Source organism: Catharus ustulatus, chromosome 2, assembly GCF_009819885.2.
Source record: "Catharus ustulatus isolate bCatUst1 chromosome 2, bCatUst1.pri.v2, whole genome shotgun sequence".
NCBI classification, from domain to species: Eukaryota; Metazoa; Chordata; class Aves; order Passeriformes; family Turdidae; genus Catharus; species Catharus ustulatus.
This window is the reverse complement of record NC_046222.1, coordinates 5,551,237-5,579,002: the sequence shown is the minus strand read 5'-3', so window position 1 is coordinate 5,579,002 and position 27,766 is coordinate 5,551,237. Positions and strand designations below refer to the sequence as shown.

General features: G+C 40.5%; 2 protein-coding genes across 2 annotated transcripts; one reads left to right on the top strand and one right to left on the bottom strand.

Annotated features, from left to right (window-relative positions):
* The first annotated feature begins 3,376 nt into the window (after positions 1-3,376).
* On the top strand, positions 3,377-13,362 carry CHMP2B (charged multivesicular body protein 2B). The gene is made up of 6 exons (XM_033052783.1): positions 3,377-3,513; positions 6,264-6,355; positions 9,167-9,361; positions 10,511-10,613; positions 11,343-11,449; positions 11,569-13,362. The coding sequence occupies exons 1-6, from the start codon at positions 3,480-3,482 to the stop codon at positions 11,680-11,682; spliced, it is 645 nt and encodes a 214-aa protein (XP_032908674.1). The 5' UTR covers positions 3,377-3,479; the 3' UTR covers positions 11,683-13,362.
* On the bottom strand, positions 12,232-25,805 carry POU1F1 (POU class 1 homeobox 1). The gene is given in 8 exon segments (XM_033052782.2): positions 12,232-17,189; positions 18,490-18,550; positions 19,134-19,298; positions 20,598-20,843; positions 21,797-21,910; positions 22,820-22,888; positions 22,891-22,989; positions 25,664-25,805. Coding segments are annotated over 8 exon segments (1,110 nt in total). The 3' UTR covers positions 12,232-16,975.
* Positions 25,806-27,766: the final 1,961 nt, after the last annotated feature.

Here is a 27,766-nt window from a genome sequence, read left to right as displayed (position 1 = left end):
CCCTCACCTGCTCCCTTCTGCTTCACCTTGTTCTAAACCTCCCAGATTTTGTTCCTCTGTATTTCTATGCCCGCCCCACGGTGGAAAACACACTCCCACTGCCAGGTTCCATGACAAATGAGTGCAATTAGAGGTTACAGGACAACACTCACACAGATTTCAGCAAAGCCACACGTTTAACACCACCACCACATTTAACAAAGCCACACCATCCCCCTGGTGCCACTGCAGTTCCAGATGTTGGGGTAAACTGCAGCCTGAGCTTCATTAGGATCTGGAATTTTCTCCCTGCACCGCTCCTAACCCAGCCCACCTTCACAAGACAAGGTATAAAGTCATGGAGCCTTTAGCACAAACTCTTACACGAGTAAGTAGTTTGAGTCCCATAGAGCTCTTCCAGCATAAGGTAAAGCACCGCACAATTTAGAAAGTGGCCACTTGCTGGGGCACCAAAGACACTTCTCATAACTTTATCTCACATTAAAGTGCTGTGCATTTCATATAGCAATACATTTATACAGTATTTGATCATTTATCTTCCTCAGGCCCCAGTAATTTTCAACTTAACCACTTCATTCTTCACTACACAGAGCCTCAATTAATTCCCTTATATCTGCAGAGCAGGAATTAGACAGGCCCAGAATAGATCAAACAGTGCTGAATTTGGGTCATTATCCACAAAGCATCCCAAGACAGTCTGCCTCAGCTGTCAGTGAAAGTTCACTTGCAATGTTTTGCTCACACTAGAAAAAGAGACAGAGAAGACTGGCAACCTTCAATAGACCAGGAATCTTAAAAAGATTTAAAGCACAACCTCAAGAGACTCTTCAAGACTCACATATGAAAACTCACCTCTCTTTTTTCTCCCAAGAATGTGGTCAGGAAAGGATTCTTTGTCAAATCAAATCACACACTTTATCTACTATTCTATAGAAGAGTACCTGAGAGCACCAACTTTTCAGGGTCTCTTTACAGCAGCCATTTCATCTGCCCACCTGAACATGCTTAGATTTAACCAGACTGAGCCTCATCACCTGGTTTAAATTAACTATGTGCTTAAACACTCCAGTACACCAATGCTAGAATAGCTTATCTATATCTCTAAAAACAAACACTCCTCCCTGTCTTTTTCTAAGTACAATTCTGCAATGCTGAACACCAGCTTTAATCTGGTTTTGTTATCCATTCATTTTTCATACCTTGACTTGAAGGCCTCCATTTTCAAATTAATACAGGATATTGTATTATCCTGCTAAACCAGTTTTTGTGTCCCAGTTTCACTCTAAATCCAACAAACAGAAAACACAGAGTCCCTGCTTTGGTTTGCTACAGATATTTGCATACAGTCACTAAGGAAAGGTTATTTATTCCATCTGATTGACTTTCTAAAATGTCTGTAGCATGAAGAACTGAGGTAATTTTTTTTTTTTATATTTTGATTGGTGATTAGATCCTGAACCAAGTCAGAATCTAAAAGAAACACTGATATTTTAGCATTGTTAATTTCAAAGATAAATTTGAGGGCTTATCACTGCTATCAATATGTAAAATAGCATTCCAGCATTCAGGCTTACAACACAGAAAAGTAAGTCTTGGCAAGCAATAGCTCAGACATACTGTATTTATTGCCTCCATGAAGCCTATTATGGACATCTTTGTTTATCTCATCACAATTAAACATTCATGAAGAAATATTATGGAAAAATGCATTTCTGGTCTCATAGCTAATTAGCACAATTTAAGAGTACCCCGTAGTTAAGCTGCCCAGCCTCTCTCTCAAGGAAAGTGGGGATCTGAATCTAAATTGCAAGTGCTCTCCTCCCCCTCATCTGTGCATTTTCAAAACCAGGATTTCAGTCTTGCTTGCTAACCCATGTCTGCCTGATCTGACCTAACAAAGAGTACAGACAGGCAGGAATAAACTTCTAAAGTGTATTTTATTTAACTTGTCCCATAGAGAATCACCGAATTTCCACAGTATCTATGTCATCACACATGGCCTGGATTTCAGCCTAGAACAATCAGTGAAAAATAACTAAAGGGACACATGCAAAACAATGAAAACCTGCTATTTGCAACAAAATCAGTGTTTTCACAAAATCAAGGAATACTGACAGCAAGCACATAGTGTGTACCTTCCCATGTCCACATACATCTTTACAGTGCTATTACAATATTCTAATAGATTGTTTCTCCATGCAGGGTTATAAAAGTGTGGTTTATTAGGGTACTGCAACCATAAACTTACAACTGTTTCTCAGACTGAATTTATATCTAGCCATCAAAATGCATTACTACATTCCAGTCACTTCTTTTTTTCCCTTTGCACATTAACATAATCATCCCCAACACTTCAAAGTAAGTGAAGTCATATCTAGCTGGTATTCAAACCTACAGCTCTGCCTTTTTTAATAAAGGTCCTCTTTTTATTTTCTAAGGGCATGATGCATATGTAGGTAATCACCAACGACGAAACCACAGCTATGTTATAAACTACCTTATTAAAAATTAAGGATTGTAATTACATATTGAAAGCCAAGAAAATTATTATTCCTTTTTCCATGCTCTCGTGCATAGTGGTGCTTGTGACCCTGAGACAAAAGCATATCCCAGAAAACCAATATATAGTCAGCTCCGAGAGTCAGGAATGGCTTGGGGTGAGCCGGGATGCTCCTGAACAAAGAATCCCGAACCCCACGGTTCATCAGTCACAGACGGGCAGCGACCCCACTACTTAATCGTGTGTTTAATTGTGTTTAATTGTGTGTTTAATTGTGACCTGTGCCCAAATCCCTCCAGATGCCCACGCACCACATTTCCTTACAGAAGCTCGCTGAATTCCCACACTATCCGCGTACAGGAGATCCGGATTTCAGCGAAAAATAACTAAAGGGACACATGAAAAACAGTGAAAACTTGCTATTTTCCAACGAGACCGGTGTTTACAGAAAACCAAGAGGCGCACCACGCTGCCGAGTTAACTTTTGACGCGTTTTCATTTTAATCTTTAATAATTACACGCACAAGGAGAGAACCCAAACAGCGAGCGGGGAGCCCGGTGGGACAGAAGCCGAGCCCGGAGCGCTCTCCCAGCCCGGGTCCGGCCCCGCAGGGTGGGACAGACGCCGAGCCCGGATCGCTCTCCCAGCCCGGCCCGGCCCCGCAGGGTAGCACAGAAGCCGAGCCCGGATCGCCCTCCCAGCCCGGGGCCGGGCCCACAGTGGGGCACAGAAGCCGAGCCCGGATCGCTCTCCCAGCCCGGCCCGGCCCCGGGACAGAAGCCGAGCCCGGATCGCTCTCCCAGCCCAGCCCGGCCCGCAGGGTGGGCGGGCGCAGCGCGGAGCCCCGGCCCGGCCCCTGCCCGCCCCTCGGCGCCGGGAGGCGGAGCCGGGCGGCGATCGCGGCCCGGCCGCTTCCTGGTCACCGGAGCAGCAGGCGACAGCAGCCCGCCCAGGCGGTGCGGGGGTCCGGCTGCCGCCATGGCCTCGCTCTTCAAGAAGAAGACCGTGGACGGTGAGTGGGTGCCCGGGGAGGCCCCGCCGGCCCCACCGGGGCAGCGGCCGCCCGCAGCCCTTGCACGGCCTCGGGAGCGGGGCTGGTCCCGGCGGGGCTCCGGGGGCAGTGGGAGCCCGGCGGGGTCGCGGCCTCGGGCCCCGCGTCCCGGAGGAGCAGGGGCTGGGAGAGGAGCGGGAGGGGAGCGGGAGGCCCCGGGCCGCCCGCCGTGACTCACCGGCCGCGCTCGGGAGAGCCCCCGGGCCGGGCCGGCCCTGGCACGGCGGGGCGGGGGATTCCCGGCTCACCGGGAGTGTGGGATTCGGGCCCGGCCATCCCGGGCCGTGGGCGAGCGAGGAGGAGCAGGAGGAGGAGCAGCATCTCTCACTGGCAGCGAGGGAAACAAAACAGGCCCTTCAGGAGTTGCTGGGGCCCAGGGGAGCCGGGACCGAGCGGTGCCGCTGTGCGGGAGCCACGTCCCGGCTGCGGGACCGCCACCGCCCCGGCTGGGCTCCCCGCGGGTGTGCAGACAACTCCGTCTTGGTTCTGGGCAGCCAGTCTGGCATCAAAGCGCTTAAACTTCAGCAGGAGTAACGATCCTCAAAGTAAAGCCCGGGGAGATGCCCCAGCTGCCAGCAGGCCGCTGGGCGATGCTCAGCTCTCCACAGTGCCGAGCCCCAGAGGCGAGCCCGAGATTTGCTCTCTGGCCTGTTGGGTGCCCCGGTCGAAGCTGGTGGGTCGGCGTTTGACAAGGGCTTAGGGAACACGCAGGTCCCACCTGGCTCTTCCCATCAGAAGGGAAGAAGGGGAGGCTTCCATGCCAAAGGAAGGATTGCAGGAGCAATGTCTCTTGTCCAGCCTGTTTTGAGGAATGCTTCCTCCTTGCCCAGGTGTGTGTGACGGCAGTGTGACACACAGGAGTGGCTATAGGCGTGAGGCTATCTCAGAATAACCTGTCATACTCTGCTCCAGTAACTGGGAATTTTCCTCGGTTATCAGAGAGAAACACGAACCAAGTACTCATCTTGGCCTTCACTTCTAAAAACAAATGTAACTGTTTTTACAAATCTATCTGTAACTATGAACAGTTGTTTTCAGTTTATTGCTATCCTTAGTTTAAGCCACTGGGGGAGATCATAAACTACAGAAATAAGCATCGTGCTTACCCCTATTATCTCCCAAGTACTGTTATTGTTTGCTGTGACCTTGAAGTTCCTACTTCTCAAGCTCACTACACTAAGGATTTTTTAAAATAGTGTATTTAGAAAAGCCAGTCTTGTATGTAGCTATTAAGCCTTTTCTTTCAATTTCACCAAGTGCAGCTGTGCAAGCAATATACATTTATCTACCTTCAAAATTACTTGCCTGTAGCATTTTCAGAATGATTTTCTCTGTTTTGCCAGTGTGAAGAATGCAGTTATATTCTGTGCCATCTTTCAGTTTTTAGTTATTGTCCACTGAAAACTCTGCATTTCCCAAGAATTTTTTTTGTAGCAGTCACAGCAGTAGTAGCACTATAGAAACAGGTGTCATTTTCACAGTTGTTTTTTTTTTTTAATATGTATTTCTTTGCCCAAGAACTGGGGAAATCTTCAGCAAGGTTGGAAGAGGAAGCATATATTCTGTCTTTAAAATGTCACTAAAGGTTTGGGATTTTTTTTCTGATTCAAACCTATTAATGTTGAAATAATTTCAGCAATGGATGTTTTATAGTATGTCTGGCTTTGGAAATGAGGAATGTGAATGCTTCTCATTGTTTGTAGAAAAATTACCTCAAACCGTAAAAAATGAAAAGGGGGGCCTGTGATTCTAGAATTTATGCTTCATGAGCTCTACAGAAAGTTTATGTGGCAGTCTGCTCATTTTGAACTCCCACCCGAAGTGCAGACTTAGGAGTAGATGAGCCTCTCCTGGATAATAACTGCTTTCCTCTATGGAGGTCAGAGGATGCTGAGTCACATGCAGACATCCTGCCCTGCCTTTGCCCAGGTGAATCAGCCAAGCACATGCTGTAAATCTTATCAAAAGTTAGTTGCATAGCATGGTTGATGCCTAGACTGTAAGTAATACTTGCTTTAATAAAAGGATGTTACCAGTATGTAATTTTTAATAGTACAGTGCACAGTTTCACCTAAAGAGAGTGTTTAAGCTTAGCTCATTACATCAGTTGTCTGTAGACTGAAATTTGTTGTAAAGGCTCCACTTTCCTGCCTTACTGTTCTTAAGCATCTCCTAACTGAAAAGTTTCAAGCACTGTTGCTTTCTAGAGTGACTTGAAGAAGGGCTACACAGATGTGGAGAAGAGGAAGATCCCCCAGAGCAGAGTAAGGACAGAGAAGAGCAGGATCCAGGACTTGCACCTGGGATTATTTTCACTGTTCTGTGGAGCTGGCAACTTCACCTGCTCTGAGATTTCATAAACCAAGGCTCCTTCAGCTGCCTTACCTGTTGCAGTTAGGCCTGGGGGTGATATTGCTGAGTTAGTGCTGGACTTGCAGGAAAGTGTGTGTACAGATGTCTTACTGTGGGGGTTAAGGTTCTTGCTGTGGCTGTGGTGCAAAGCAACATCCTAAGTAAAACATTTTTTTATTAACAGGATATAGCCCACACTGCTGCCACAAAGATGTTGTATACAAATTGTATTTTGCTAATATTTTTTGTATCTGAAATGCTGTCACTTCGCCCTGAGCAAAGGGAGGTGTCAAACATGCTGCATGTCTGTTTATGGAGTGTTGAAAAACTTTGCCAAGCTATCAATATTTTCTTTCCAGATATAATAAAGGAGCAAAATCGAGAGTTAAGAGGTACACAGAGGGCTATAAGCAGAGATAGAGCAGCACTTGAAAAACAGGAAAAACAACTGGTAAGTACGACAGGGAACTTTATTTTGCTCTTTAAAGCACACACATGATAGAAAACTTGCAAGGTTTTAAAGATACAAATCCATTATAGTGGAATACTAAGTATACTAAAAAAAGTTGTCTTTCCCTTTTTATTTCTCAGTTATTAAAATTGTGTTGGAAAATATTTACTGTCTAAAAGCAATTCTCAGCCTTTGACATCAGAAAATCCTGAAACAATGCATTTAGATAAAATAGCCACATTGGGTTTTCCCTACAATTCCCAGCATTCTCTGTCCTTTTGAAGGTTTTTTTTTCTAAAAGGTTTGTAAATCAGTGGTCTTGTGATGGAAAAATTAAAAGAAATGCTATCACATTACCATGACTGGCCAGTGGGAGAGAGTATTTGAAAAACCACAGGATATAATTAGTATCCCGTAGAGTTATTTTCATTCAGATGGAACTTCCCTAAAATTAGTCCCTAACATTAGGACTGTTTGCCTAAATTAAGTTGTATTCAGAACTTACTGTGTGTGAGCTTTCAAGTACTCAGTGGCTGAATGGTGCACCTGTGTGGCACTGTAAAGAGAGAAATTGGATGTGCCAGATGGTGGGGTTTGATGCATGAAGAATGCTCAGACTGTGGGAAAAGCTGTGATAATCCAGCCCATTCCAGCAGCTATGGAGGGTGGTGGTTCGTGGCAGCAGGTTGCATGAATACCAAGAGCTGAGAATGATAAACAAAAGATCAGAGAAACTGTTTCTGAAAGCCTTGTACATGTAAGATACAGTAGGTTGCTTATAAATAAGGCATTTTTCCCAACATGAAATATTCCAGATACTCCTTAATTTTAGTGAATATTCAAGCTGAAGTGTTATTTGCTTACCACACTAAGTGGTTTCAGAAATGTTGGATTTCTTAGGAGAAGAAAAAAGGAGTGGCAAAATATGTCTTTGAAAAAGTTAAAATTTGCTGCTGGAATGGGAGAAGCAATGGACAATAAATATTAATTTTCAGTGTCAGATCAGGTGAAGAAGGATCAGGGACTTATCAGTCAATCTGAAAACATTTCATTATGTACTTTCTCTAGAAAGATCTTTTTTTTCCCCCCAATTTAATTTTAAGATACTACTCTGAGAAAACCCAGTTATACAGTTATATTAATTCTATGGATAAAAATACCTCAATGTATGCAGACAGTTCTGTTTCAGTTCAGTAACCTGATGTAACTATGTGAATTTTGATTTTTTTTTCCTCAGAAGAACATAACTGACTTCAATCAGCTTGCCCCAGACCTCTCAAAAGCAGATAATATACCCCAAATTTACCCAAATTCTTTTTAAGTAAGAATAAAACCATCTGTATATAGGGTTTGATTTCTGCAGGTGAATTATCTGCCGTGATTTAGCAATGATTTGTATTTTTCTTTGAAAAAATCAGGTTATAAATGCTATGTAGGTCTTTCAACTTACTGAGAAAAATCCCTATTTTCAAATGTTTGCTGTTAAAACTATGGGGTGCAGACTAATCCCTCCAACCTCCACAATACTTTAGATACAAGAAAAAGGAAATAATACTCTGGTGATGTGACAGGAATTTTTGTGGCTCCTGTGAGGTACTTTCTAAGAGCACAGCTTTACTTCTATTTCAGGCCTCTAACGTTAGAACAGTCTCCTGCTGCTTCACTGCCACTCTGTACCTTCCTGGATTAAAAATAGTGTATATGACATACCCTTTGGAAATTAAGAATCTGCAGAGGAGGTTTTGTGCCAGAACCATCTCTGTGATAAACTTAACTGGGAACTTTTGTGGTAGTCAGGGTAATGCAGTGGGCCAGTCTACACCTGCCTTTAAAGGTGACTGTTCTGCAGGTTGTGGTGAGCAGGATTTATCTTTTCACAGCTTCTCTTGAGTGCAGTGCAGTGCACATGAAGTGAAACAACTGCATACCTATAGCAGGCACATTCTCCTGAAAAATCCAGGAGAAAGCTGGTATTTAAAAGCTGTTTTTCCTTAATGGTAAAAACCAAAATGAAGAAAACTGAGCCACTGGGGCAAGACCTCCTTAAAAAGGCTGTAAAGGAAAAAGGAGTTGCAAAGTTGCATTACCAAGTCACAAATTAGAAGGCACACTTTGAAGAATCCCAGCTGACAAGATTATTTGTGCCAGGCTTTTTCCTAGTACCTCTGGGCTAAACAGATTGTTATTTCTCTTTGAATTGACAGATTGGGGTTTGGGTTTGGTTTTTAATAAGACAGAAGTGTCTGTCTTTATTACAGCATAAGCACATGTTAAATTATGCTGTTTTTATTATGATTTAAGTCCAGCTAAATTATAAGGGTGAAAAGCCTATAATTATTGGTCATCTAACTTGCTGTCTACTTTTCCCCCAAAAAGGCTGTGAGGTTCTCTTGAGGTTGAAAATTTGTTGAAAAGAACTCTCCATTTCTTACATGAATGATGTTATTTGATTGTAAAAAAATCAAAGTTGATTAGAGTCATGGCACCAGTAGTTGATACCACAATTCCTTCACTTTCTGGGGCTTTGCACATATGAACATGACATCATGCAAAGTCTTTGGGGGAACTGTGTGCTACCACACTATAATTCAGTTTTACTGAGTTTTTTCCTTGTGGTCAAATCATACAAAGCATGACATTGATTCTTCTAAACAGCCTTGTTAAAATAGCAAGGAACTATTTATATAACTTTAAATGTCTTAAAAGATTCCAGAGGACAGTTAACTTTTGAATTTAATTATTAGTGGTAAGGCTTAATTACAGTCCTTGTATGGAAATTCTGTGGAATTAATCTCACACCTTTTTTCACAGGAACTGGAAATCAAGAAAATGGCAAAGACTGGGAACAAAGAGGCTTGCAAAGTGCTGGCAAAGCAGCTGGTGCAGCTGAGGAAGCAGAAGAATCGAACCTACGCTGTGAGCTCCAAAGTCACTTCCATGTCCACCCAAACCAAGGTCATGAACTCCCAGATGAAGATGGCAGGAGCTATGTCAGCTACAGCAAAAGTAAGGCAAGATGTTCTGTTATATTCAAATGCAGCATATGGCTGCAAAAATTGTGTTATTTTTGGTAATTGCAGGGCTAAAACTCAACTGCACAGGGGTGGTGAGGATACAGTAAGGAAACAATTTGGGTTTATATTAAAACACTTTTTGTTTGGTCAATCTATCCACATAGCACCTACGTACTTTCTTGGACTAGACATCTGTCAAATGTTTACATGGTAAAAATAAACTAATGCCAGTGAATGAACTCTTTTAGTACATAAAAAACCCCAAACCCTGCTGCTTCAGTGCCTTGCCTGTATTTATTGTCACAAGTAGTTTTTACTGGGAAAAAGTAGGCCACGATTTGTCTAGAAATCAAGGCAGTGTGTCACAATAGCTTTATGGCCTTTGAAAAATGTAGGTTATTGCTTTGGATCTAAAGTTCCTAAAAAAAAAATGAAATGTGGAGTTCGCTGTCATTCTCTGTGCTCTCTCAGGAAGGATTATTGCATTAAGTTTTCTCCCAAATCTCATCTCATACAAGAGTGAAAAATCTCAGTTTTCTGAGTTAGTTGTGAACTTTCCCCTATTTCCCTGAACTGATAAAGAGGGATTTGGCTTTTGGCATGGAGGACTGTTCAGCTTGAGGTGCAGGAAGCAGAATTAGTATGCACCACTGTAGACCAGGCTGGGCTTTGATCCCAGTCCATGTTAAATCCAGTTAAACACAGCAATGCATTTCAGTGCAGAAAGGAATTACCACAAAGGCTTGGTGGTCAGACACAGCATGAGGGCAGATTGCAGCCAGCCAGTGATACAGAGCTGTGGCTCTGAAGCAAATTTACAAACTGGGCTTGTCTGACTGGTCAGGTACAACACCTTACTCAGTATTCTGACAACAGCACTAAGGTGAACAAGTTGGTCTTGCTTTTTAATTATTGCATGGGTGACTTTTATCTGTGATAAATCTTGCATTAAATTTCTCAAAATCAAAGTGTCACTGGAGTAGTTATAAGGATTAGGTTAGTAGGAAAAAAATGTAAAAATATTTTTTTAAAAGTTAGCCAGCATTCAGAAAAATTTGGATTGAAGCATTTTTCTTAATAAATGCAATGATATTTACTAATGTCTCATTGTATGATTTAAGAGTTTTTTCCATATTAATAGACAATGCAAGCAGTTAACAAGAAAATGGATCCACAAAAGACACTACAAACTATGCAGAATTTCCAGAAGGAAAACATGAAGATGGAAATGACTGAAGAAATGAGTAAGTTCTGCACTGCAGGGGACAGCTGGCTGCTCTTGGCAGGGGAGAGCTACCCTAAAAACACTGATGTTTGAAGTCTGTTTCTGTAGTTAATGAGACTGACAGCAAAAATGTAGAGCCAACAAATCAATGTAGGTCTGAGCAGGAATGCTGAGCCTTTGACTTTTTAGAAGCTCTAGGTATTAAATCTAAAATCTATTCCTTCCCATCTTCTGCAAAACAATTATCACTGTCAGCTGACTCCTGGTGTTGCTCAGTTTTTTCCCAATCCCAATTCCTGTCCCTTTGTTGGCCATATTAATTAGCATGGACTCAAACCAGTGCTGTTGACCAAGATGGAAACACCTCAGTTTCACACAAGTTATCTGAGTAGTTAACAACTTTGTTACCTACTTGCAGGAAGAAGAGAGGAAGGGGATTTTTATGAAACTATAGGTGTTTTGCAGAAATGGTAAAACCTAATGCAGAGGACAATACAGCAGCAGAGCTCTTCTGGTGGAACTAAGCGTTTTTATAATAACAGCCATGCCTTACCCTGTTGTTCCCTGGCTGTGATCACAGGCTTTGCAAGGCAGAGCTAAGAAAGCCTCTCTAACACCCAGGTGCCTTCTGATGAAATATTGCATCATGGCATTGCTGCTGTGTTCTGGGAGGGTAGAAAGAGGGTACTAGGTCATGTTAGTCACCTTTTTGCTTAATGCAGCCTGGATTTTTTTTCTTTCTTCTAAGTTAATGATACTCTGGATGATATTTTTGATGCTTCTGATGAAGAGGAAGAAACCCAAGATATTGTTAATCAAGTGCTTGATGAGATCGGGATCGAAATCTCTGGCAAGGTATGGCACAGTTCATCTGCATTTCCTCCTACATTCCATTTTTTAAAAAGTTTTTGCTAAAAGTCAGCTTGTCATAACCTGCATTATTCTGACTGAAGAAAACTTGTGTCTCCTTGCAGATGGCCAAGGCTCCCTCAGCTGCCAGAGGTTTGCCATCCGCATCGGCATCGACCGCCGGCACCATCTCGGATGAGGAGATCGAGCGGCAGCTGAAAGCCTTGGGCGTGGATTAACTGATCCACTTCAGAGTCTGCTGCTGGGTGCTCAGCTCTAGACACATGTACAAAGTGCAAACACTCTTTCAATGCAACTGATTTCTAGGAAAACCCTGAAGTCTCAGAAATGACACCTCGAAGATCGATTTGCAGAGACAAGTAGTTTTTTTTTCATCCATTGCATGGAGTCTTTTTGACTCTGGACCAATGAGGGGGTGCAGTTCTAACAATAAATTCACCAATACCTGATCCAGATCTGTCCTTTGGATTCAAAGTTCCATCTCAGTTCCTGATCTGTCTCTAGAACTGGCTATTCTGTGGATGGGCATGCCACTTCCTAGGACAGCACCTCTATAATATTTATCATTTTTACAAAATTATCATTTTAGAAACATGTTTAGTCTGTCATCTCTTAGCACAAACAAAACTTCACCTTGGCTCTTAGTTGGAAACTATTTTTTTCCATGAGAAATAGCTTTGAAAGTCTAGCTAATTTAGGCAGAAAGAAAAAGCATTTTATGTATTCCTTTGAAATTCCTTTTGAACTGATGAAATAATAGCTTGTTATTCTTCTTACCAGAAGGGAAGGATACACTCTTTATGCATTTAATTTTTCTGGAAGAGGACTTACTTTGTTAGTGAGCTTTGTTGCATGAAAGGCACTGATTGAACTCTATTGTACTGTAACTTAGCTGGTTTCAACAGAATTGCTGTGCCTTTATGTATATAAATCTTGTACCTTTGTGATTTTCTTTCAGAATGAGTCTTTGAAAGGTGAGTAAACTTAATAACTGAGATGGTTTCACAAATGCTTTGGTGAGACCTCTCTGTACACTTGATGGGACTCAGTGCTGGAGAGATGCACACATTCAGAAATGCAATTTGTGCACTTGCAAAAAGGACATTTGCCTGAAGCAACATTTGTATATATTTTACAGTATTTCTTAATGGAAGATAATTGTGCATAATTGTATTGTTTGCTAAGATGCAACTGATCACATTGATAAGCTAAATCTAAATATTAGATTTGAGAAAAATTTTGGATCATGAATGAGAACTACTTGTCTGAACACTATAATAAAAGCGTTCTGGTTCTGTGAAGGTTTTTCTATGGTCCCTGAACTGCATCAACACAATTCTAGCTTTAACTGGAATATGCATTGTGCTAAGGAATAAGAACTGTTGATACTTGAAAAAGACAAAATGAGAATGCAGTTCCCAGTTATTACTTCCTAGATGGTGTGATGTTCCTCAGCCCTGACTCTGCTGGAGATATTTATCCCTCAGTGTTGATTTAGTGTTGCTGCTCATTGAACAGAAACAACAATCAACTTGGTTTGAAAAATAGAAAAGCAAAATACCTCCCAAAACCAGGAAAACAGGGGGGAACAAACCTCATAGAGAGACTTTGCTGCTAGGCAAAGCACAGCAGAAAACCTCAGTGAATCTACTGTTGTTGCACCATCTACTGTTTAGGACTGAAATCAGCAAAAAAGAATTCAGAGGAGAGCCTTCCTCAAGTTTTAGACCTAAAATTGCAGGTGTTTTTCCTCTTTCAAAGAAATGGTGGACAAATTGAATCTCTTAGGTAGTGGGTAGGAATGTGTAAGTTAATATATTGCATATATCCAATATGGGGTGATTTTTTTTTTACAAGTTATTTTGTAAAAATCTAATAAAAGGCTTTTTATTCCACAATGACTTTGTCCTCTGTAGGGTTAGTCTTACACATCTGTCTCTTACTGGGCTTTCTTCATGAGCTCTGATAAACATTCCTTTGACTTGAGCTATAAAGCACCATAATATTTATTGTAGTTGCTTGTGGGCCTTTGACTCAATATTCAGTAAAGACTTTTTCAAGTTTGCATTCCCTTGTCTGGAACCTTGTGCCCAAGTACTGCTCTGTGGTATTGAAAGAGAAATCATAATGAGAACACAGGGATCAAATGTTAGTGGTTGATTGTAGTTTGGTTGAACACCAAACTCGTGTCTTTCTGAATGATGTGTGCAGTTGATCCTTTTATTAACTGTCAAAATTGGGCATAATTCCGTAGTAAGTTCTTTCCTCTGGGTCTTTGAGAAACAGGAAGAAAGGTATTGCTTTTTTGGTGCCCTTAGGACTGCTAAACTAGGGCTGGTGTCAGTATCAATCCCATTATTTGTTACAAGTCACCTTTTCAACCATGCAGCTCTAACCTGTGTAAAAATCCTTGGGTAGCAGAGTGAGAAGTGCTGTAGGTTTTCAGGCTTGTTATGTGTGTGCAATTACAGTCAGTATGTTGGATCAGTCTAAAAAAATTGCACCCCCTTCTTGGATACAAATTCCTTTTAAATCACATTGAGTGAAACCCAAGGAAACCACTCAATCCTTACCCTCCTTTATCCCTGCTAACACCTAAATAGGAACTGGATCTAAATCCCCATCTGGGAGCAATGACATAGCTGTGCACACACCTAAAATTGGCTCTACCCAGAGTCCTGCTCTTCAAGTGCCCAGAAGCAATTCCCAGGGAAGCAGTGAGAACACAGTGAATGTAAAGGATGCTTCCTTGCCTAATACTCTTCCAATTTCTATTTTAAAGTACATCCAGTATGCAAGCTCTACACACAACAGCTTTAAGTGGCTTTCTCATCTGAGAACTTGTTCATACAAAGGAACTGCTGGCATTCACTTGGTTTTTTTCCACAGATGTTTTTTCCCCAAGCATGTTAAAAACCACCAATTTTTTTGTTTTGTTTTAAGCTTCTTTCCATATTTACTCCTAGTTCTTCTATTCTATATTCTTAGCTCCATCAGCCTTTTAGTACAGTTCATATCTGAGCAGAATCTATACATTCAATACACACACATTAAGTCTAGCAGAGAGTAACTTAAAGTGATTCCCCTTACCTTTGATCAGCAGCTTGGCCTGTGCTTGGTGAGTTGTGTCCCTCACACGAGGGCACATCACAGTTCTTCAGGGACAGCTGAACCTCAGATTTATACCTTGTGATAACACCTTGTTTTGCCCTCTAACGTGGTTTTAACACCCTGTCTAAAGTTACCATGGGAAAAGAGCAAGAAAAAACCCCACAAGTTTCTCAAAGAAAAACAGTGCAGCCCAGCTTGGCTGAGTGGCCAGCTAAACTCCTGCAGGTTCATGGAGCTACTCCTTGGAAATGCTGCCTTATATGCAGGTTGTGTCTCCACTCCCAATCAAGAGAAATTAATGGTAATTAACTTGTTCCTAGAGAAAAAAAAAAAGAATTGCCACTTTTTGTAAGTAATGGCTCCAGCTGCAACAGTTAAAATTGATTTCATCCAGCTTTTCTTCTCTAAATAACTTTAATTTGTTTGTATTCCTGTGGTAGCAGGTAGATGTGTTTAAATGGTGGCTGCTTCCTCCAGTTGGCCTTTTGTCATTCCTTTGCAGGATAATTTTGTATGTGTCACCTTTCATTTTATTTTACACTTGCTGCAATTATCTTTCACTGGTGAGACTTTTTGAGGGGCAAGAGACCACCATATTAGAATGAGGCTGCTGTGGAAAAAACTGTTAAAACATTCTAAAACACACTTCAGATGAGACACAGCTAAAGAGAGGAAAGTGATACCCAAACAGAACTACAAATCATTGCCTGGAGTGCCAAATGTATAGGAATACTTTATTGGATGAGGAGGTTGGGGAGTACAGGCTGATAGCATTTCTAGAAAGCCTTTTATAATTAAGAAAATAATTTAGAATATAAATAAAGTTTTTATATATCAGATAGCAATTTCAACATACATAACATTTGACCACGTCACATTAAAGGTACAGCAATGCATGCCACCACCTTTGTTGAGTGCTGATCCTCTCAGCTGAACTTTTTTTGTGAAGTTCATGACCTGCTGATAACCTGTGGTGAATAAAAGTATGCACCTTGGATCCCTGCTATGGTGTGTGAGCTGTGCTAGTGATGAGAGCAGCCTGAAGGGAGAACATAGCTACAGTTTCTCCTCTCTGAGTTATTAAATTGAAGTTTTCTTCTCAGTTAAGGGCTTAGAGTGGTGCATTCATCCATAAAAATGTATTTTTTTAAGAAATCCAGGAGCCTGATTTCCATTGCTGAATATGCTTGTAGTCACTGTAATAAGTATCAGAGATAATTTAATGTACACTAGAGAGTGAGCACTTAACTTGTACATGCTGCTCCTAAGTGGTCTTGAACATTAAACTCCTTTGGCTTTCTGTAGGCCTATTACATAGACATTTTCTAAATCATCAGGTTTGTTTTATGGAAAAATAAAATGTATCTGGCCAGTACTACTTGCATGTACTCACTTAATTTCAGTCCTGGGAAAACAGTCAAAATGCTTATATGGTAATGGGCTAATTCCCATAACAATGAGCAGGGCTGATGAGATGCTGGATAATCTATCCCTGGTGGGTACTACAGTCATTAACTCTGTTTTCGAAGTGCCTGCCTCATAGGTGGAGCTCTGGCACTGGTATTTTTTCCCCTCGATTATCTCTAGGCTAGAGGATGACAAATAAGGGATTATTTTCAATTAGTGGGGTGTAATAAAGGAGGAATGTGCAGTGCAATCAATTCTTCTTTGGTATACTCTTCAGCTTAACACACCATCTCTGGTGTAAGTATGTCCACACATGGTTTCAATCACAAGTACGACACAGAGAAAGACCAATGTAATAAAACCCCAGATAATTATTTTTCTTCCCCTCAGGCCACAAAGTCTTAAGGTCAGATAAATGGTATTCCTGTTTTTATAGCTGAGCCTACCCAAACCAAACTTTGAGGCATGTAACAAATTAGCAAGAACTACCTTTGATAACAAGCATTATCAAGCCACTTGACAGCAGTTCAAGACAGTCAAATGTTGTGCTGAGACAGAGTATCCAGTAGGAGCAGTGTGATACCTCTTAATTAATTGCCTTAATTAATGACAGCTAAATCCTTCCCATGCTACAGCTGCTGACACCAAGCCTTGCAACCTTTCAGAATGTACAACACACATACATTTAGTCATTAACTCCTACCACAAATGCTAAAAAGGTACAGCATAGGGAAGGTTTTTGGGAAGGCTTCCTAGTTAAACAATGGGTGATGGGTTCCTTGCAGACACCTCCAACTCCTCAAACACATACTGCAGGATTTAGTTTCCAACCCTTTATATTAAAATTGGGTCTTTCACAAACACTACATCTGAAGCTGGTACCTTGTAGGAGGAATGAGTGGTTGACTGATTTTTATCCTTTTTTTAACAACGCAGTATTTACAATACTTACAAAAAGCAGAAGAGAAATCTACATCTGTACGTGGAAAAGCTTCACCGGCATTCATGGTGCTCCTTGATGATAGAACTGAAGGCATTCTGGTGTAAACTGGTCTTCACTCTTTTTTCCCTTTGTCTTCTGTTGCAAAACCAAACTCTCACAACTTCTTTCTCAAGATTGAGCCCCTCAGCCATCCTCATAATTTCCTGAGAAGACGGCTTACTTTGTTCTCCAAAGTGCCTCTCTAGGGCTTCTTTGGCAGCAATGCTGGATACAGGGGGAAAATGTCACCTTTAAAAACTTTTCTGTACATTCAGAGAAAGATCAAGTAACAGCACTGAAGGCAGTGACTTGGTTTGTTTAATCTTTCTCTACAAAAATGAAACCTAAAACACTAAAAATACTCCCTAGTTCTCTGCTGACATGAGCAGTGTAATGTCACACAGAATTTTGGCATGGGGTGATTAAAAGGCAAAAATAGCATCAAGATCAGTGCAATTTCAGTGTTAATTATGAAATATTTGTGCTTGTTGATATTATCTAGGAGACACAGCTACTAACTAGTTATGACTGGGGCCACAGGAATTGGAACAAGCCTGACCACTCTTTGCCCCAGCAAATGCACATCAGTGGTGCTACCTGGTTGTATCAAATCATTTGGGTTTACAGAGAGGAAGAGCTCCACCACTCAGATTTGGGAAACACTCTGTGTTAATTACAGAGACAGCACTAGAGTATTCCTAGAAATCACACAGATTATAGCCAGCTGTTTTAGCCATCATCACATTTTCCAAATATCTGCCCTCATCTGTTCTGAAGAGTCAGCAGCGACCACAGTTGAGTGGTTCACTAAACAAAATAACTTAGTACTGTTATTTTTTCTTATTTTCAGATAGAATTTGCTTCCAATTTCTGTTACATGGTCTAAAAACACATCTGTGACATGCTTGTGTGCCACTGGGAGGCATCCAGAAGTTTCAGCAGTAGCTGTAATTTCTTTGGACACGAGAGGGCACTTCATGCATTATTCTGGAAGTGAGGTGCAGGTATTTGCTACTGAAATACAGAATCTGCTCTCCAGTTATTTCATCTGTTGGTCTTTCATTTACAGGTCAGTTTTTCAATATTTACTAATGTTTAACAAAACTGGCTAATTAATAGCACGGTGTTTTACACACACTGAATTATTGTAACATCATTACTTTTTGACTGACAACTCCTTAGGTTTTGAGCAAAGTATGAAATACTTTCCACAAATTCAAATTTAGACATTTCTGCTGTAGTTTAACTTGATTTAGTTCATGGGACTTTCCTTATACTATTAGTTTCTCTTCAAATATTTGTTAAGAATGACTTTAATTGGGAAAAATAGTATCTTTGGAATAAACTGAGGGTCTGAAGGGTTAGTTTTTTTCACTTGATTGTTTCAAAATACTGAAACTTTTAGAAGCACAAGGTGCAGATGTTCATTAATAGAAAATATTGAAGCACTTCAATTTTAACAGAAGAAAAAGAAGCATCTTAGCCAAAATTGTTTCCAACCTGTAATGACTTAAATGTTTATTACCTTATGGTGGTTCTGCGCTTCCTCTTGCGTTCATTCACTCCAACTTTTTCATTGTACAAAGCTGTAATGAAAAAAAAGAAGAAACCAAACAACAAAAGTTGGCAGTTGCATTCCAGGGGACTGGAAAACAAGAACATTTCCAGCAAAACAGTCACTATCTTTGAAGGAAGAAGAAAGCACAAGTGCTGCTGAATAAGAGGAGCATCACACACAGGATCTGTCCATTGTTAGGATGGTTGGTCACTGTTTTACCTCCAACTTAAATGGCCATAGGCAGAAATGGTTAGAAGCAAAAGTCCTGTGCTAGTGAAAAATCCCTGTACACTGCTAAATGGGCTGTCCTGCAGATCCTACTCTGGCTCTGTGCAGGACTGGAACTGCTTTGCTAGGATAGGACTGGAAGAAATTTCTTCCAGCAGCCCAAGAGATGTTTCTGCTATTCTGTACACTCCATGCATTTCAGTTTTGCCCTCCATACTCATCCAAAAAAAAAAAAAACACTCTACCTTAATACAAGCACACCTCAGCATTTAAAGCTGATAAAACATTCTTTACTCTGCAGAAGACGTATAATAGCCCTAAAATATTTATATGGGATTCTGCTTGAAATGCAAACCAGTATTTAGAGGGTTTCAGTTCTCTACCTCCCACTTGCTCTGCTTCCTCCAGCCACTTGGACAGGATGGATTTCAGCTTGCACGCGTTCTTGAAGCTCAGCTGCAAGTTCTCAAAGCGGCAAATCGTCGTCTGGCTGAACTCAGAGCCGTGCACGGCAGCCAGCGCTTCTCCAACGTTGGTTTGTGTGTAACCTGCCAAAAACAAAGAGGAAAAGCAACTCTGAAGCTTCCTGGGAGGGTTGACTTTTGAGCTGTTGAGATAACACTCAAATATCCCAAATAAGCTTATAATTTTTTTTAGATTTATATGAAGCTTCCCTATAATCCTGATGCAGTTTTATAGGTGATAATGACAAGAAAAACAGGGCTCAGCCCACCTTTGTGTTATCTCACAACAGCAAAGATATCAATTGCTTCCCAACTGTGTTATGGCACAAAAAAATAAGCCAGGAAGAGAAGCTTGCTGCTGTTGTGAAGGATTTCCCATGGATATCACTCAGTGTATACTGAAATAACAGTACCCCACTCCATGGAGAAGAGGATGGGTATGAGAGGTTACAGCATGCCCTGCCCTGAGCTGCAGACAATTTGGAGCTGTGCAAAATGTTGAACGTAATTCAATACTGAATTCAAATTACTGAATGTAAGTCCTTAAACAGAAAAGTTTTCTCTGCATTTAAAACAAATATTTTAAGGGAGGGAAAGTTTAAAGTTCCTTTCTGCAAACTAAAATCTGAAGTTCATTAACTCCATGTAAGTCTTCTAGGAATGGAGAAAGTTTTGCAGGGTTAGAGTTAGGATCAGGCAGCAGCAGAGGTCAGACCATAAAACACACAGAAATTGTTGGAACCCAGAAACCTGGGAGTTTTGAGATTTCTGTGCTTTCTGGCCCCTGGAGAACACGGATTTTGACCTGAGGCCTTGGAGAAGGCTTCCAAATTTGAGTGATGGAGTTAAAGTCATGGGTGTATAGTTAAATAGGAGTGTGTGATTTCACACAGTGAAGGGTTTTAAAATTGGGGGTTTTAGAATATAGTAATAGGTATGGGACAAGATGGATGTTCTTGAGTGTTTTCTCTTTCTTCTTCCTTCTTCTTCATACTTTAAGGCAGTAATTTTTGTTTGGATAGTGCTGCACTGGGGGTCACAGGGGTTTTGTTGTTGGGTCAGAAGTATAAATAACAGGTGTTATTTCTCTATTGGACTGTTTAGCTTTAAAAGACCTTGTGACTAGCTAAATTCACCTCCATTTTGCTCACTTTTAGCTGAAAGGTAGAAGTGTTGTAGAGCACTTTGTCCTTTAGATAAGATTTAATAAACAACCAAGCCTGAACAAGAAATTCGTTTCCTTCATGTTTTAATCCTGGCTCTGAGTGAAGACAGAAGAAAATGAAGTCAAGCCACTAATTAACTGGTGCACCTAAGCCACTACAAGAAAAACTTGGCTTTCACTGGAACCTCTCGGTTTTGCTTGTGACACAAAGCACGTACCCAGCTTGATCCTCCGCAGCTTGAACTCGTTGGCGAATTTCTCCAGCTCCCTGATTTCGGGGGAGTCCATGTCCACAGGCTCCTCCACGGCCTTGCCTTTCCTGCGGAACTCCTGCTTGAAGTCGGAGCCAGCGGGGTCGTCGGTGAGGAGGGGCTGGGGCACGGCAGCGAAGCCGTGGCCAAGGGCACAGGAGCTGGCACTGAGCGCGTGCTCCGGGAATTTGTACAGGCAAGGGGCCAGACCACCTGGGCAACCCAGAGAAAAGGATCAGTGCAAGGATCCTCTGCTGCTGCACATGAAAAGCTGCCCTGGCCGCCTCATCAGCCACGGCTGCAGTTAATTTAGAGAACTAATCATTAATTAATTGTAATTATTTATATATTATACACGAGAAAATCCGGGGGTTAGAATTTCTTAGGATGTGTTTTCCCTTCTTTGTTCACAGCCATCCTATCAGCAAACTGAAACACTGAAATAAGAGGCAAATATCCTAAACTTACACAAATTAAAAAAACATGCTCTAAACTGGAATTCAGTAGCACAGCAAGATTGGTGGATCTGTGTCGTTTTGAGGCACTTAAAATTCTCTATTTTCTGGTATATAGAATATTTCCATGTAGATGCCATTTGATGCTCAGACTAGTCACTATCTTGGCTTAACTGTAGCATAAAATTTCTTTGAGGAAAGTTAGAGCTCAAAGAAAAAAAAAACAGAACTCAATCAGAACAATACTTTGAAAAAGAAATTGCTCAAGGACAAAACAGAGCTGTCTTTCACTACCTTTTGTTCACAAAGGTCAGACTTAACAAGGAGATTCAGTTAGGAGTGAAGGCTATTTTTTTCCTAGATATTGTACATAGGGCTAAAATGTATCTGACCTGACAGAGGCATGGGGGAAATTACTGGAGAAATATTAACACTCCTCAGTGTATCTGGAGCAGCCAGTAAATTCCAGGTTCTCAGGTCATCCTTCCCAATTTTCTAAACTACACAGAACTGTGTAGAACTCAGAAGTTCACCAACCTCCCACTGCTTCCTCTATTTATTAGGGTTAGGTTTTTCTTCACTGCCCCAATTACTCCCATCAGTGTTGGAGGTTCTAACCCCACAGAATTATTTTATACACTTCACACAGGATAACTACAAAAAAAATTCTCAAAAAAATAATGAAAAATACTTTTAAAGAGGGTAACTTGCTTTGCAAGGTGCTGACACCATTTACCACGTTGGGATGGGGCATGCTGCATGTCTGTAAGATTCGAGTCTGGGAGAGGCTTGCTGAGAGCATCTCTGGAGTTGCAGGCTTGATGCCTAAGAAAACAAAGTAATTTTTTACATTAGAAGATGAAAATAAGAAAAAAAAAGGAGAAGAATAAAAATATACTTCTTTTGGAATTAAAGAAAATTAATTTCTGAGCAACACAATTTACTATTACTTATTAACTTTCCCCAGTTAATACATCTGGACAATGCCAGGAATGTTTGCAAAAGACACAGAAATCAAATAGGAGCATTTGGAAATTTGCACACCATGAGGGAAGTCCACACTCTGTCCCTATGCAGCTATATTAGTCTATGCTGATTTACTCTAGTATTTCCTTAATTCTTAAATGAAATAAAATTCTGAGTTTGATTTTGGATTCTTTCCAAGTCCCAGTTATTTCCTGGGAGTTATGTGAATTTGGTTCATGTCATTATCTCATTGATTGCTACTTAAACTTGCACAGAATTTAAATGCCTCACTCTTACTGAGCCTGGGACAGGGAAGAGTGAGCAGGATGCTAGCATGCATTCCTGAGTGTAAAAATCCATGATCACATGGCTGATCTGCCTGCTGAATTCAGGTATCCCTTCACTTTGCCATCATTCTATTTTACAGCTTCAGCCAGGGGTTCATCAGCCCAGGCACAGTAATACACAGAGTGTTGGGTATATCCTGCTTCCTCAAAAAGTGATAATCATCAGAAGTGGCCAGAGTTGAGCAAAAAGAGCAGGACTTCCCCAGCATTGTAGGGAGACATAAGATACAGAGTGATTTCACCAGAGATGCAGAGGTTTGGGAAACTCTGGGCGCTGACCCCTGATTTCCCAACCCTTTTTCCAATGCCTTAATCCAAATCCCATTTTCTTTCAAGGATTGTCTTGGATTGGCCCCTCTGAAGGAAAACTGGCTAAAATCCACCTGCTGACAGCTCACCCAGCTGAGGGCTGGCCTCTTACCTGCCATGACCCCGTAGGTGGAAGGTTGATTCCCATAGTGACAGGAGGGCACCGAGTAGTGCAGACCTGGCCAAGGCGTCCCAGAGTTGTTGTGGCAAAGCCAATGCACGAACACACACGAGTTGGAAGAAAAGAGAAAACAGATGAGAATTCAAGATTCACAACACAGACTTTGATTTTGGGTGCCTTCTGTGCAGTTGTAGCTTCTCCTGTGAGCATTAACACAGGGCCATCAGGTTAACAGGGACCTGTCAGGGAGAGCTGCCACTGGAAACAGTGGGACATCCTCTGAGGCAGGACCAGGAATTTTCATGCTGGCTCTTGAGGAGCTGCTTTTACATAATCCATGGGCATAACCCAGTTTACATGAACTGCTGAGCAGGGGAAGCATTGCACCCCTAAGGAGGAGACCTGTTCCTCTCCTCACACAACTTCCACAATGATTCATTCAATCTCACCCAAAAATTAATTCCATGGTCTCAGGAAATTCACTCTCAAGCAAACCCTGCAGTGAATGAAGGCCTGGGTTTCCAAGGGCAAAAGTTTGGGACATTTGCTGTGATGTGTCCAAAAATCACAATTTGTTGAGTGCCAAGCAACAAAAAGCATTTCAGAGTGCTTTGGCAAGGTGGCAGAGAAACAAGATGGAAAATTCTGGATTCTTCTAAAAAGTCAGGCCTAAATAAACATTTTCCATCACCAGCACCAACAAACACACTGTTAATTTATCTCTAGTGTTTCCACTGGAGTATTTCAGATCTGTGCACAGTAATAGCCAGCGCCTGAAGAATGAGACCATTTTTTTTACTGAATGCAATATAGAGATATGGCTGTTTCTCATGTATAAGTAGGACTAAAATTGCATGTACTGCCCCCTCTAACAACTGCAATAAAACAGAATATTAAAAATTAATGTTCATGAACATTCAGATATGTAAACCCACATTTTAAAGAACACATTCCTGTTGTTCAAAACTGTCTAATTAGGGATTAGAATCTTCCAACAGTAGTCATAACAGTGAAGTGTTCTGTTTAAATAGACTTGTACAGATATAAAATCTACTAAGACAAACACTATTATACTAATGTGGATGCAATGAAAAGAAAGATGTATATATAATAATAAATAATATAATATATAAATAATAAGTATTTATATAATATAATAAACATTATATATTTATATCATATTAATATTTACATATTATATTAATATATATTTATACATAATATAATAAATAATATAATAAAATAACTGTAATGCAAGGAGAGCAATTCAACTTTCCTGTTGTGATCTAAGTCTTTACTGGTTTCATTTTCCCACTATTTCATAATCCACATACTATAACTTTTATGCATGAAGATACGATTTTTGACTTGCTAATAATGATTTAAAATTAAATAGTGAGGATGATGCTATTTAAATGAAATAATAGCAGTTGAACTGTTGAGGATACTGCAGAACATCAGCTGAATGACATGGCATTGTATTCAAACAGAACTGTTTTCATCTTTCTTGTGATGAAGAATTGTTACATCCATTTTTAAAACTTTTGACATTTAAAATAAGTTGTTATTTAAAATTCTTTCACCACTTTATTGTACGCAAATTCTGCTCACATGCACTCAACATAGTAGCACTTTTTATGACATTTCCTTAATCCATGTATGAAATTTATAAATTATTGTTACCACCCTCTGTCTCTGCTTTCCCAGGGTATTTTTTTCACAGGATCTTCTTCTGGATGTGATCCTGCAATCAAAATGTCCCCTGACTGCAGTGGCATTTGTCCTTGGGTGGCAGACACAAAATACCAAAACCCAAATTTGTAGCAGAGGTTTTGGGCCAACCCTCACTGTATCCTTTCCATTACACATCAGATAAATCTAGTAAATACTGCTGTGATACAGATACATAAATCTGACCTCATGCAAAATTTAAATTCTCCTATTCCCTGCCACTATTGCTAACCCACAGCAGTATTAGGATATTTTGAGCCTCTTGCTTTATGTATAAGATGATCCTGTTTTCTATTACTGATAACCAGTTTTCACTACTTACATGCTTTTTCTTTTCATTAAAATGCTTTATTACCAATGCTTTTCAGGAAAAATCTGGTCTCTTGCTAAGACCCCAGATAAAAACATAATGTTAATGCAATTTCAAATAAATCAACTATTTCTTTTTCTGTTCCTGAAGGCTTTCTATCAACAATTCCTGTATTCCAGAATCCCACCTCTTCAGTACTAACACTGCAGGAAAACTCTTTGGCTCAGATATTCAGCGATTAAATAGTCCAAGTATTTAAATGCATCTAATTGGATTACATATACAAACATACAAGATTCAAAAATATTGACAAGGTTTCTGCCACCCATTTTGAACATCCCACTTAAACCTTAGTCTTGATTCAGTTTGTAATATGCCCTGCAAAACAATGTTCTTAAGCTGTATTTACACCTGGAGTTTTTAAATATATTTGCTATTTAAGGTAAATTATAATATTTTAAATTATGGTTGCATAATAAACAACCTTTCCATTAATTTACGTGACAGTTGTCATTGAAGATTGTAGTTATACCAACAATGACAGTGTTCTAAGTTGGCAACATATTTGAGTCTAATCTTGTAACAAACTTAGAGAAAATGATGTATTTATCTAAAACATGAACATTTGTGCTTTTCCTCATTCAATCATATGCAGAGTTTTGTGAAATTGCTTCTGCTTTGGCATAGTCCCAATCATACATAACACTGATACTGAACACCTTAAATACGGAAAACTTGAACTCCGATATCACCCAAAAATTACAAATGAGAGCAAGAGTATTTTCAAAAAGTACCTGTAGACACCACATTGGTGGCATGGTTGGAGACCTGCAGGCACTCTGCAGCGCTGTGATGCATTATCAGAGGCAGAGAGGGAGAAGAGTCAGAATTCAAGGGCACAAAGGTGTCTGAGGAAGCAAATGCTTGGCAGCTCATACCCTCCAAGAGAGCTGCCTGTCCCGTGTTCTACCAGATCCTTCAGGATTAGTGGCACCTCAAACTCTATTCCAGGATTTTTACCTGGATATACACACAGAGGAGGGCTCTGGAGCACAGGGAGGTCGTGTGCAGGTATTTATACCACTAGGAAATCCCTTTATCCATTTTAATGTTCTTTTCCCAGCAATATTGCTACCCTGCTAAGGAGCCTCCTTCCTTCCCACACAAACACAATGCCTGCCCAATTAATGGGGGGGCGGGGGAAGAAGAGGGAAACCAGAGCCACGATTTGACAGATATTTCCAATTAGGTCTTTTGTGGAGGACAATGACCAGAAAAAAAAATTAAAGTATCGTCTCCAAAGTCGGTGGCAACAGACAAGTGAGTTTAATACCAAGTGAGTTTCCACAGTTAACACCTGCCTCCAAAATCTCATCCAGGCAATTGTCTGGAAGGCAACCTGTCTGAGAGCTCAAACAGAAGTCTGCACTAGTCAAGAACCTATAGCAAAATAATCTGAATTAACCTAATTCCCAGCAATTGAACAGTCACCATTTGTCTTGACCTGTACCAGTATAAATCAGAGATGCGTGATATGAGGCAGCTGTAGCCAGAAGGAAGTTTTTGAACAGATAGCTTTCCATAAGCATGATGTGCCAAATGTTTAGATAAACATTTACCTAAGATGAGCTCTTGGCAGAGTCCATGGTGTCCATAAAAATCATTCACAATTCCTCCTATTAATTTATACTACTGCAGCATCTAAAGTCTTCTCCAGAAGATCCTAAGTAAAATCAGGATCCTTACTCAAAGAAAAGTGATATTTTTGACATGAGACTGGAATAATTTTGGGCATTAAAGAGAATATAGGTTACCCTAAAAATGATGAACATTTCTGCAGTCACATATTCTGTGTAGATGAAATGAAGGTGGGCTTGGTTTGGTTTTTGTTACCAAACATGTTTGATCATATTTTATGTGAAGATGAAAAAATTTTTTTGTGTTTCATATTCCAAACTGGGTTAAATTTCTGAACTAGAATTTTGACAACACCCATTTCAGATACATGAGATGGGAACAATCACACTTCTTATTGCACCATTTTTCATACTGCAGAAAAGTGGTATTGCACTGAGCCATTCTGCAGAACCCTTTATATTATATTTAAGGGTGCTTTGGGAAAGGTTTTGTCTGAGATTGTGAGGAAATTTCAGAATTATTGCATATGGTAAACTGCACATGTGTTTTAACAGTTGATATGTACTATTTATACAGGCACTTTCAGATTGCAAAATAAACAAAAACATCAAAATAACTATTGTAATATTATGGAAGATACTGCCATCAAATAAAACCCCATCTGCATTACTTTGGGCTTGGCTCAATGTATCCTAATGTTCGTGGATTCATATTAAAAAATTATTTTAGTTATTTTCACCTCCTTTTCTCCCTCAGCAAGGGGCATGATAAATCCCTCCATGTACCAGAGTTTTGAAGCAGTAGGAGAAAAAGAATAACTTTACATCCCTGTCTCTGACAATCCCTCTTTCTCAAATCCCAACAGGTATCACTGTAGACAGTGATTCAGTAAGCAGAAAATTTACAGTTTCACCATAAATTCTTGTCTAGATGCAAAGAAGTCGTAGCCTGTCCCCAAGTACAAGATGGATCTCACTCCAAGATTTCCATTTCTTCCCCTGGGAGAAGCTTGCCCAGCTTTGCCCAGGTGCTATGGAGTTTCCAGACCTATGGAGTTCATCAGAGGGGTGGTTGTGGGTTCGTGGCTGCTGCTCCCCCACAGAAGCTGGGACTGATTGGGACTGGGAAAGTAAATTCAGTCAGGAGCCACAAGGCAATGAACTTTCCTCAGAGTGCAGTATAAAGGTGTTCTGTGACACCATTCCAGACACCATCTCAAATTAATTTTTTCATGACTTGGCTATTCATTTTTATGTTTT

Excerpts from the sequence above, each read along its gene's own strand:
- CHMP2B (XM_033052783.1), top strand. The coding sequence starts at position 3,480 with ATGGCCTCGCTCTTCAAGAAGAAGACCGTGGACG. Across the intron at positions 6,356-9,166 it reads AAAAACAGGAAAAACAACTG|GAACTGGAAATCAAGAAAAT; the intron begins GTAAGTACGACA and ends CTTTTTTCACAG. Across the intron at positions 11,450-11,568 it reads GGATCGAAATCTCTGGCAAG|ATGGCCAAGGCTCCCTCAGC; the intron begins GTATGGCACAGT and ends GTCTCCTTGCAG.